The 12526-nt window shown below is 47.9% G+C and overlaps 1 protein-coding gene across 1 annotated transcript; it reads right to left on the bottom strand.

Moving 5' to 3' along the window:
• Positions 1-5730: 5730 nt before the first annotated feature.
• On the bottom strand, positions 5731-12088 carry LOC122388368 (nuclear receptor subfamily 2 group E member 1-like). The gene is made up of 7 exons (XM_043379402.1): positions 11277-12088; positions 8023-8517; positions 7510-7724; positions 7208-7301; positions 6607-6759; positions 6355-6455; positions 5731-6169 (listed from the first exon to the last, which is right to left on the bottom strand). The coding sequence occupies exons 1-7, from the start codon at positions 11410-11412 to the stop codon at positions 6020-6022; spliced, it is 1344 nt and encodes a 447-aa protein (XP_043235337.1). The 5' UTR covers positions 11413-12088; the 3' UTR covers positions 5731-6019.
• Positions 12089-12526: the final 438 nt, after the last annotated feature.

Here is a 12526-nt window from a genome sequence, read left to right on the forward strand (position 1 = left end):
CCGGGCCAGGCCAGGCTAAAGTACCGTTTAATTGGTGATTGACCCAACACCGACTAGGACGGCAATGCCACATTTTGATACAACCTTCGCCCGTATAGAGAGGGTCAGGGCTGCGGAGTCGGAGTCGGAGTCGGAGTCGCCAGTCGGTCGGAGTCGACAGTTGTGACCGGAGTCGGAGTCGAAGTCGGAGTCGATTTTAGAAACCCGAGCCGGAGTCGGAGTCGGAGTCACCGAAAATCTGTCGATTCCGCAGCCCTGCTAGGTCTGCGGAGTCGGAGTCGGGAGTTGGAGTCGGTCGGAGTCGACAATTCTGCCCGGAGGGAGTCGGAGTCGGAGCTGGTTTTTGAAAGCCCGAGCCGGAGTCGGAGTCGGAGTCGCCGAAAATCCATCGACTCCGCAGCCCTGGAGAGGGTCGAATGGACCTCCCCCTCTCGGTTTTTCGTGAATAACTCTCGTAAAAAGCGGCCGATCGCGGCGAAAATTTCAGTACCCTCGAGTTACTCAATTTTACACCTACCCTAAAAATTGCATGAACCTGACCTAAATTAACTTTGACCTGTCACCTATTTCTCGAGACCATGTTTGGCCGGAATTGCGATTCGGCGTACGTCGGCTCACATTAGCAGCGCGTTCGCCGAGTCTTTTTTGTGGTTTGAAACGTTCAAACGTGTGATATGATGCTGGTCCCTCGCATCATGGTGGATGTCAACTGTCAAGGTCGCCTGAATGTCAGTCTAGGTCATTGACCTATAATGGCCTCGGTTCAATTTTTCAAGCTTTAGGTACATGTTCTTAGGCTAGTTTTTGTAGCTGATTTCGAATTTAGCAACCATTTGAACATTTCAGAATTTGGTGCCTTCGTAACATGTTATGGAACTTCAGTGGTGGTTAACACCTATTATGCCTGCCCGGCAGGACTCCTACTGGGTGACCTGGCCTGACCTGTTCCGACCTGGCCTAAATGCATGAAGACATCACCTGTGATCAACAAAACTAACATGAAGCTCGTAATCAGCACCCCGAAACCCCCATTGCAGCCTTACATTCCGATTTCCGGAGTTCCGACTGCCATTAGCGTCGCCACGGGGGGGGGGGCAAGCGGGGCAGCTTGCCCCCCCCCCAACCTCGGACCGGGCACCCCCTGAGATCGATACAGATCCGATGAGATTTTGGAGTCGGGAAAAATGGGGGTACCTTTCTGAGAATGCCTGTGAGGTCAGACTCGGTTGGAGCGTGCAGTTCAAACCAGAGTCTGAGTCGCAGTCGCCAAAATCTTCAAGACTCCGAGTCCAGACTCGGAAATGTCAATGTTGTGATTCATTTCATGTTCCTAGTTGGTTCTTTATTACATTTTACAGCTGATTTTCATAAGTTTTGGAGTGCTGACACCATTTGCGTTCAAAGCGTGAAACGAAATCTTCGTGGCCTTTCTCAACTCTCGTCAAATGTCTGCGACAGGCTCAAGTACCGTGCAAGTGTCGCAGGGCTCATGAGCTTGCCTTTCACACAGGCTCCTAAGGAGCTCCACTGAGCCCTAAGAAGCTTTCAGAGAGCCCAAACCGGCCTCTGAAAGTCCCACTGGTGTCCATGCTCTCTGAGGGCCCATAAAGGGATCTTTGAGTTTGAGCCTTCGATCATTTCTGAGAACCTTAACTGGCCTCTGATAGTTCAGTCAAACTTTTGAGGCGACAGACTTTGCGAACCCCAAGCCGGCATCTGAGGGGTCACAGCTCACGTGTCCCTCTGAGGGCCGCAACGCAACACATGTTTCTTATGTCCCTACGTAGGGTCCTTAGGGATTCGACACAGACCCCGAGGGCTCACACTGTTATCCGAGGGCTCCAGGCTCGCCCTGGGCCTAGTCTCTAGTCCCAAGCCTATCTGGGGATCTCCTGCCGCTATGCCGTGCGTAACTTTTGGTTCCGTTTAACAGTTTTTGTTCGCGTTTGCAGCGCTTCCCTTCACACGTAAAACGTGAAACTTTTGTTCACATTCGAGTGAACACACTCTCACTGCAGCAAAGATGAATTACTTCCGATTCACACTTCCGACATTCACTCTCCGCCGAACGCCCAACTTAGCTACGAGCAGCGGCTGGGATATGCCCTATGCATTTCACGTAAAACCTCTGCATCAGACATGTGCTTGGATCCGGAAAAATGGATCTGAGATCCGATCCCATGGATCCCGATCCGAGATCCATCCAGATCATTGATCCAACCCCTCAATTTTGTCGAGAGATCTACTGGGATCATAGATCTGACCCTTCAATTTTGTCGCTAGATCCACTCGGATCATAGATCTGGCTCCCCAATTTTGTCGTGAGATCCATTGGGATCATAGCTCATAGGTGCTCAAAATGTTAACAACTTTCTTTCATAAGAAGTTATGAATACCAAAGTATGGTTAGAAACAATCTTGTACAAAGGCCATATCAGTAAAGGCATCCAGTTACATTATACAGAATACAAAATAAAGGAGGCTCATGACGGTCACAACTTGAGAGAATTGAGTGACATGAAGATTGTTCACAGTTCACATACCAACAGAAAAGTTTGCATTAACAATTAACATAGAGGTAAGTCAAAGTAATGACTAATGAACAATACATAACCAGGTAGGTACCTACCACATCACAATTCATGTTAGAATCTACATAATGATATTGATAAGACAATCTTGCATTAGACAACCAGGCTTTCCAGTTTCCAGCTAACACAATTGATTGATAAACAATAAAAGATGATACTGACACATGTGGCTTGGTTAGGTAAAGGTATTTCAATCTATTGAAAGAAATATTTGATAAAATAAACTGAGATATAAACAAAAGTATAAAAATATTTAACAGCCTGCGGAAGCGATGGGAAGCGAAATATCAATTGTAATGGCCTTGGATATTTACCGTAAAATGATTATTCAGTATCTAAATAGAACTCGTGACGTCATTTCAAATAACAAATGAGCTAGGCGTTCTACCTTCGAGTTTAATGAAAATAAATAAAAAATCAAACTGGAAATTCAAAAGTCTGGAGTTTTTTTTAAAATAATGTTCATTTTTTCTGCCTTACATAATTTTATGATACGATTTTTTGTGAATATCATCTTTGTAGCGTCGAATTTAATGACGTAAACGTAAGCTGAAACGGTATAACATGACACTGAGCGGTGTGCGCCTTGCATCTTTATTTTATCCACTTTTCAAAAGAATAACAATATCTTACGTCATTAGTTTAAAGGGCCTATTACGGGGAATCTTTTGAAATCATTGCGGTTTTGGTCAAATTAAGATTTTTCATTGGTCAAACGATAATGACTTAATAAAACCATATTACCAAAACGTGAGCTATGAATTTCGTTTGTCTTTTTTTTGGAGGCTCTCTCATAACGAAAGCACAGCATGGCACCACACGTGGCACGGCGGCCTTGGCACGATGCCAAAAGTAGGTAATCTGAAGAAGTTGATGCCATTTTTGAATTTGTAATTTTATTAGGAAAGTATTAAAGGTTGGTTGCTAGTCTTACTAAATCGAAATTGTGTTGCACATACTAATAGCTCATACGAACATTCTGGATTGGGATTTCATACCTGGCAGAAGTGGATTGCTGGATTATTTTTAACAAAACTGACCTATTTGGCTTCCAGGTTTGATTTCCTAACATCTGTCCATAGGCGGCAGAACAGGGGGGGGGGGGGCACCAGGGTACAGTGCCCCCCATAGATTTTGGCATTTTAACATTAGCCGTACTGGCGTTGCATGGAAAGAATGGGACAAAAATGAAAATCTGCAGTGCCCTGCTGCCACTGCACCTGTCTGTACTGTTTGTTCATTGAATCAAAGTGGCTGTAGCTTGTTGATAAGATTGTCATCAGTGCTGTCATGAAAAAGTTACAATTGGTCACAAAAAGTAGCAATATGCATGTTCTTGGTTTATTTTAAATGTAGTACAAATGTTGTTTATTTAAATTCAAATTTAATGATGATACCTAATGATTACAAGTGGTCTTAACCAATAGCCATGACCACAAGTGATAATTCTCAATTGTATTGCACTGTAAGGTGTACAATTATGTAGGATAAGGGTTTCATTGGCTACATGTTGTCGTGAGATCCATACAGATCATAGGTCCTCCACAAATTTTTGCCCGCTGGATCCACAGAGATCATAGATCCGACCCCTAAATTTTGTCGAGAGATCCATTCGGATCATAGATCCAACCCCTGAATTTTGTCGAGAGATCCACTCGGATCATAGATCCAACCCCTCTATTTTGTCGAGAGATCCACTGAGATCATAGATCCAGCTCTTGGATCCATGCACATGTCTGCTCTGCATACATGCGTGAATGGAGGTTTTAGGAGGGTGATCCGATTAAATGGAGCGTTTGTCATTTTTTTTTTGTTATGATCATGAGCGACAAGCGTCTGCACAGGGACCCTCTGCAGTGCGTCGGCAATCGCAGCCACTGTAATTGTACCAGTCGTTTTTGTCCAGAAATTTCAAAATTTCGAATTTCCTGTAAAAAATTACATGTCATAGCTAGAAGGAAACCTTCGTCACCATCGGATTCCTCGCACCATTGCGCGTCGAATGATATGTAAAACGAGTGAGTAACGAATGGGAAAGGCAAGTTTTAACACAAAAGTTGATTTTGCCCCCGCCCCCCAACCGAAAACCTCTGGCGACGCCTATGCCGACTGCTCCCAATTTTCTTGATTTTTTGGTCATTGACCTGACCTGCAAGGTCAATCGATGACCTAGAACCTTAAAATTGTGTACCATCGGCTTCCTCTCGTCACGGGCAACACGCTCTTTTTCCGCGAAGGTCTAGCTCGATTAGGGGCCGAACGGCAAGAGGGGGGGGGGGGTCCAACCCCCCTTATACGGCTGGCAAAACTCCAATAAGGCGAGGGTTAAATCGGGAGCCATTGTTCATTGATAGTTCCTCTGTGTTCCGTGTAAGCATGCACTTAAACACAATGAGTCCTCATGCTGCTCGTTGGTGTTCAATATTCATGCAAACGCATCGCGGGTCGCTCACACTTTGAAGACTTTACCTGAACGGCGACCTCCGGGACTGAGTTGGAAAGGTCTCAGATTGATTCTGATCAAGGTCAAAATTGTAATTTTAGTTAGCCCCTATATTGCACAATCATGGTCCGCAGCCCGCAAGCCGATCACTATTCACTATTCAGTGCTACTGCTAGACTGCTAGCCGCTCGCTCAACAGACGTCTGAAGGGTAGGCTAGCCCGCCGAGCATCGGTGTCCGGCGGAACAGCCTACCCTCGCAGTCAGCCGCTCCGAGTCGTATGCGGTGCTTTGGTTGTGTTGAGCGCTTGCTCTTTTTTGGGGGCGATTGGCCATCACATTTCCGTATGAGATATAAAACGTTTAGATGCCTTACATACTGTGCAAAAAATAGTGTATTTTCTTCTTATCCGAGGGCATTCAATTTTGATAGTTAGTGAATCGTGTCTGCTTCTGAGCTCGAGTTTAGGTGGTGACCGCGATCTGCGCGTGCGCACATGTATACCATGTGCCGACCGTAACATATATTGGTATACATTGGTATATTAGTAGTCTGCTAATAAACTTCTTATCACTTCAATAAAATATCTCATGACCAAAGAAGCAACCATGGCATTGCGAGGCTCAATCTTATAAACGCCGTGGAAAAAGCTAAAAATGCGAAAATGCGAAAATGAACCCTGCGGGTTATCACCAAGCTAGTTGCACAAGAAAACATTCACACCGATAAACATCTATTGCAACATCCAGATATTGATTAAAAGGTGGTGCTGTACCCACCTGCGTATATCGCGCGCCACAATTCCCAGTAACTATACAATGAAGCTCCATGCTGGCTCATTTGCAACTGATCTCCTTCCAACTGAGCGCAGAAGGCTGCCGAGTTTTCAGACAGAGGCAGCTTAAAACATGCATCCCGTCGCCATTTCTGGTACAAATGACGAAAGCAAAACATCCATTTTCGTTGTTTTAGCCCATAACAAGCGCTAAATGCCGGCTGAGTTTCCGTTGAGGTCGGCCAGCAGCTGACTGATTGGGATCCCACCGAGAGCCCTCTTGAAGAACACCTCCTGAAGGAACGTGCTGGAGACGGTCTTCAAAGAAGAGAGCAGCAGTAGAAGTCTGCCGAAACGGGCCTGAAACAGCATGGAAGTCTGTGAAAAGGGGTGCCGTATGGAACTAAGTATCTACTTCAAAGTTCAAACGGCTTCCATTTCTTCGAATTGATAAACTGAGATGAGCTCGGACCTCTTTTTGAATTTAGATTTGAAGTTTTGGGTAAAGGTATTCAGTATAGGTTCGACGGATATGATGTTCTTACCTTTGCGGCTACTTTCTGTGAGAACACGTATTCATAGAGCATCATATGAGTCTGATCTTGGAGCGCCTCAATGGACTTCGGATCGCGCACTAGCTTCACCTCTGAAATGATACAAATCGGAATTATTCAATGAGTGGTACCAATCGCAAAAAAATACACGCAAACATTTCTTCTTCCATTTGCAGATTGCACTATGGCGATGATGCCGCAGCCTTGACAGGACACAAGCTATGAGTCTCAGCTATCTCTCACCTGGTTTGAAGAGCACCAGCGCCCTCAGGCAGGCGTACTCGGTGTAATCGACCTTCAGGTCTGCAAACCTCTGGATGAGATCGGTCAGACCCGCCAACTGCAGAGCCATCTGCTGGGGGTGGGGGGAACCACAGCTGGTCGCCAGCTCGGTGGCTGGAAACGGGAAACATCAGTCTTGACGTCAGAAACTGGAAACAGACGCAGGTCTGCCGGCTTATGCAGTTGTTGGCAGGCAAGTTCAAAGACAAACTTCTAAGAGGTTCCTCCTTGTGCGAACAATTGCAATGGATTTATATGGGTGTCAAAATATAAAACAACATTGATTCTGCCAGCCATGGAACGAGACGAACAGTCGATTGCAAATGATGATGAGTTGTCGGGCCTCGAGTCGTTTTTCTTGGTGCTGCAATCACCTAGATTGTAAGCTTTTTTACAATCTGGCTAATGGAATGGGAATGTAAAACGAGTTCAAATTTTAACATTATGTGTCGAGCGGTTAAATATGTTGTCATATAACTCATATACATATAAAGATCAAAGACACCAAAGTATTCTTTGTAGATCGTCACGCTGAAATCTCCGAAATGTCGATGGGACTCACGGTTGTCAATGATAAGCGGCCACTGAGCAGCGCTAATGACAAACAGCTCACTCCAGCTGGCCTCCAGCAGCGCTCGCTGCTCGATAGTCGACATCTGCGGAGAAAAAGACAGAAAATAAGATATCAGTGGGTGATCTCTAGATAGAAGAGAAGGGAGCTACCCATTAGAGAAAACAGCTCGTCAAACGGATGTGCGGTTGCTAGAATATAAGTCTATCAATAGCGTTACAGACCAGACCGGGAGGGACCATCATCATCATCATCATCATCATCATCATCATCATCATCATCAACGCCATCACCTGCAGGAAGGACGGGATGGTGTGCGCCCATCGGACTGCCAGGAACAACAGTTTGGCGGCTGTCTCCATCACCGTCTCTGTCGCGGGCCGGAACAGAGACGAGGCAGAGGCGGCGGGGGTGACCAGCGAGGGGGACGGCTCCGAGCAGACCCCTCTCTCCGCTGCCTTACCGTCCGTAGGAGCTCCCAGCAGTGTACTCGACTGGAGCGGCTCCTCTGCAGAATGGGAGGAGAGGTAAGGCAAAAATGGCGTTACATGGATTTATGTTCATGTTAATGAAAACCAGAGAAGATGACTTACAATTATGTGTATGTTAGCGGTGGCACGAGCCACGACACATGTGAAAGTTCAGTCGATGCTACTTAATGTATGTTTTATTAGAAGACGTTTGGCATCTTAATTATTGATAAGGATTTCTGAGCGCATTTGCTATTTTCTAATGCAACATTGATGCGTCCCCGTGTCTATGAGGACTGGCATCCCCCCCTCAATTTTCCCCTGGACCCCACTCACCGATCTCCGGCTGCGGCGAGTCCACTCTGACGACATCGATCTGGGAGCTGGACACCTCCTGTTCCTCTCGGCGACTGGTCAGAGGCTCCTCCCGGCTCCTGACCGACTCCGGGTGCTCCTGCGGCTCCTCCCGCCGCGGCGGCGGCTCCTGCTGTCTCAGGATAGCAGGAGCCGCCGCCCCCGCCGCCGCCCCCGCCCCCGCTGCCGCCGCCGCCGCCGCCATTGCTGAAGACACGGTCACCGCCGCCGGCGCCGGCTCCAACGGACTCCAGAACGGAACCGCTGGCCGGACCGGAGTGAACGCCGAGCCTCCGCACGAGCCGAGGAACGGCGACGGAACGATCGGGAACGGCCGCAGGTGCGGGAACGGGCCGGCGTACGGCGCGAACGGCGGGAACATCTGCGAGGTGATGAGCAGCGGCGCGCCGCCGTCCGGGGGCAGCATGGCCGGCTGCCGCTTCACACAGGAGCGCGGCGCACGCTCATGCTGCACGGCTGCGGGAGCAGAACGGGTCACAGATAGTCACGGAGAGTCACGGAAAGTCACGGATAGTCGACATTATTCACAGGTAGTCGTACAAAGGTCAGAAATAATCACGAATAGTTGGGTACATAGATGCACAGCACAGATAGCGAGAAATGGTTACTGATTAAGTGGAGAATGGTCATGGATAATGTCCATTACTTTTTCCCAAAGTTCATTAATGAGCCACCTCTCTCTCTCTCTCTCTCTCTCTCTCTCTCTCTCTCTCTCTCTCTCTCTCTCTCTCTCTCTCTCTCTCTCTCTCTCTCTCTCTCTCTCTCTCTCTCTCTCTCTCTCTCTCTCTCTCCCTCTCTCTCTCTCTCTCTCTCTCTCTCTCTCTCTCTCTCTCTCTCTCTCTCGCACACACGCGGTAGCGGTGCAAAACGCGTCTGCGCTGGCGAATTCGAGTTGCCTATTACGGCTGAATAGTCCATATTTAATGTGGGGTCCTCATCAAACATACATGTGACGGCCGAACGTCGGCTTTTCAATGACCTTTCACCTCCAGGCCTGGCGGGCCATTGTTGTGGGCGCGGTTGTTTGCCTAGCCTGTGAGCGCTGGCAGGTCGGGAGGCCGGAGGGGATGGGGAGGGGAACGGGGGAGCGGTAAATACGCCGCCCGCCATTCATCAATAGGGTACCTGTACACAGCGGGGCGGGAGCGAACGTCAGACGAGTCGGCTAGAGGTGCGGGGTTGTGGTGGAGTTTGGAAGTGGGTATGAACTCCGAAGTCTGCGACTGGCATCGCTGGCGAGGAGTGATGGCTGATGGGGCTGGTGGGGCGTGTCGTTTATTGGAGGGCCCGAGAGTTCGACGGAAAGCTCAACGGTGGCGCTTGGTGGTGGTAGAATATGATATTACTGCTACCTATCCATGCATAAAGGTACAGAGAGAAAATCAGAAACGAGTTTGCAGTGTCATCTATTCTTAGTTAGATGGTCGTTTGGCTTAGCATTGATAACGGTAACGTTGACGAGCCTTAGAATGACAAAAGTTGTTACCTGCCTCTAGGACCTAAATCTTCAGATTTGGGAATACGGATTCGCCTATTCGAAAAGCTCATCAAGATTGCTCAGCAATGCACTATGAAGTGTACGTCAGCTCCCCCATTTTCTGGCGCATCGGTGCTGGGTGTAAGAGCACCAGTCGCACTCGGAAATGTCGCCGACATCGGCCCCCAGATGTCGGACATCAGCCGCCAAAGGTCTGACACCGGACGCCAAATGTCGGACGTCAGGCGTCAGACACCGGCCGGACGGCGCCAAAGTGGTCGGCGCGCCGCGAAACCGGGCCCTCATATATCAATAGTGGCCTGTTGTCGGTGTCAATACGGGCGCTGATCGATGACTATTAGGTAACGGGAGACAATCCTGCACACCTGATCGGTTCTCACAGTCGGCCGCCGCGCCGGCCACCCTCGGACGATCGCTGCCGCACTGACACCTGGTGGACGCTGGGTGAACTAGGTCCGGGAGGGCGAGGTGCTCCACAACAGTAAAAGATTGGAAAGGTGCAACTGCAGAGCAGTCTTATCGTTATCTGATTCGCAGTGGGCATACAGCAATCACATTAGAAAAGGACTGAAAAGGTCTCAATGGCGGCTCAGAACTAGTGAGTAACTTAAATGTCTAGCGACCGCATTAATTAAACTTTAAAACGAGCCCTGCATAAATTGTTTTCTCCCTCCAGACACTACATTAGAGTGTCTCCGTTTATAGAAAATGATGTGTTTTTCTTCCGTCTTCCTTCTCCCGGGCGTTAAAATTGTGTGCGATTAATGGGCCTCCCGTCGCCATGTTCAACTAGTTTTCAAGGAATGTGAACCAGTTTGTTTCAGTGCACGAAACAGGACAATGGGCGTATAAATATTTTCAGGTTCGTCCAGCGTCTTAGGAATTTGATAGTATTACCGCTCAGAAGGCTAAGATTGCATGTCCCTGCCCTGTGCCAACAAATTCAATTGATATCAGCTATCACAAGGAAAAAATGAGCAAGCAGCGAGGTACAAGAAGGTGCCTTTTCTATCTATAGGCATCTAGGCACGCCTCGCAAATGCGACGCTCTGGTTATAACGTACCGTAGCAATTGAACTCAGCTTTAGACGTCGCATTTAACCAGCTTGGACTTTACACGTCCTAGCGGCCTCGTGGCATTATGTCATTATAAATATATGTTAAAAATAATCTCGTATTGAAACAAAACACTCGTCTCATGGCAATCCGAATAAATTCGTAGGTGCTGAATGTAAGGCACACTCCTCAGCAATGTTCCATCACAGTTTGACTGTCATGCCTGATTCCTAAACGAGACAGGTGAGACGCAGGACACATTTTCCCATTGATACCGATGGGCAGCGATCTAACAAACAAAGGCGACTGCCCCGGGCACAAGATTGGGCCGATACGATAGGTGTTCACGACCGATCGAATGTTATCGCTACCACCGATGTAGAAAAACCAAAAACTCGCGATATGGCACCATCAGATAAATAAATCGGTAGCGGCTTCGGATTTTACGTATACAGTACCTTACAACAGTCCATACAAATACGTGACTCAAGAAACACAAATGTAATCAAATGGGATTGCTATTCTTGCATATACTGCTGTGTAACCTAAGAACTCAGAACCCATAGCAAGTTCGGGAAGTGGCGAACTTTCCCTTTAGCTACGGATGTTTATCTAAATATTCCAAGCTTATGATGCCGGCTCAGAGACTGGAATAACTCACCTTCCCTTCGCATGTTGACCTGGAGACACTTTGTGAATCGGCAGGCCTGACACTGGTTCCTCCGTGCCACATCCACCACACAGCGGCCACTCTCCTTACAGATGTACTCCAGGTTCCTGAAGGCACAGATACACATGGCTGGCTCAAAAATGGTACCGAGTCCGACATGGGTATATCAATTGACTTTGATGATTGCATCAGTCGCGCAGTGATCGAGGCAACACTATCAAAGTGTGATAGACTTTCGGGTAGTGTGGTAGCTAGAAATTCGGGTAGATTCCCCAAATCACATTCGCATCCATCGAGTTCCAGTCCCATGCATATTCTTGAAACTGCTCTTCATTAGCTGTTATTTCGAATAACGAAAAAGGCATGGTTTTCAAACTACGAGACTGGACAATCGGTTAGTGCACGATGTAATAAATATATAATCATTCCATGAGAGTCAGACCATCGGCCTTCGTTCCCTTCCACTTGTTCCCATTCATTGACCACTGCCCCTCCCCCTTCCGACTCCGTTGCTCTGTGTTTTCACCGCTCAGCTGCCTCCGCGTGTGCGTCCATTCGTCAGAGACCTGTCTGGTGTGAACGGACCTTAGCGACGGACGGCACCGGTGTGAACAGACCCTAACAGACGGCACTGCGGCAGTCTGCACGAGACAATACGGCGACGAGCACCCATGACCGATCACTAGTCAATACGGCATCGGTCAGTGGACGTCGCACGGTGTGTTCAGGTGCGGGAGGGGGGGGGGGGGAGGACATCCCCGTGTGGGACCGTGGGGGCATGGGGGACCACCGAGTGGGGCGTGACCAGACTTGTAAACGACTCTGAGTTGATTCGTGAATCGACTCAGAATCAAACCGTTTTTCGATGAGTCATGAGTTGATTCGAGTCACTTCATCGAGGAACTTGATGAGTCATGAGTTGATTCGAATCAATTGAATTTAACATCATGAGTCATTTGATGAATCGATTCAAATTTTCAGACTCAAACAAAGAATCGACTCAAAAAAATTTGAGTCGTTTACAAGTCACCATCAACACCCTAATAATCAATGCTAGATCACCCCCTCAGCTTTAGCCATCACTTAACTCCATATTTCAGACTTACAAGAGCCTCAGAGGCTCAGGCACAGGCGCCTAATGAGCCAAAAGCATTTGGCAGTTGGTAGGTAGGTACTTAGTCTTACCAAACCAAGTGCCTGCTACACTACCTAGGTACCTACATTTTACATGTCAGAAGTCA

The sequence above is a fragment of the Amphibalanus amphitrite genome, unplaced genomic scaffold (assembly GCF_019059575.1).
Source record: "Amphibalanus amphitrite isolate SeventyFive unplaced genomic scaffold, NRLGWU_Aamphi_draft 000319F_arrow, whole genome shotgun sequence".
Classification (NCBI taxonomy): Eukaryota; Metazoa; Arthropoda; class Thecostraca; order Balanomorpha; family Balanidae; genus Amphibalanus; species Amphibalanus amphitrite.

Bases quoted from the DNA above. Each gene is read 5' to 3' on its own strand.
- LOC122388368 (XM_043379402.1), bottom strand. From the start codon at position 11,412: ATGTGTATCTGTGCCTTCAGGAACCTGGAGTACATCTGTAAGGAGAGT. The intron at 7,302-7,509 runs GTGATGGCGTTG...TTTTCTCCGCAG, and splicing joins CCATCCCGTCCTTCCTGCAG to ATGTCGACTATCGAGCAGCG. The intron at 6,170-6,354 runs GTAAGAACATCA...ATGCTGTTTCAG, and splicing joins CACAGAAAGTAGCCGCAAAG to GCCCGTTTCGGCAGACTTCT.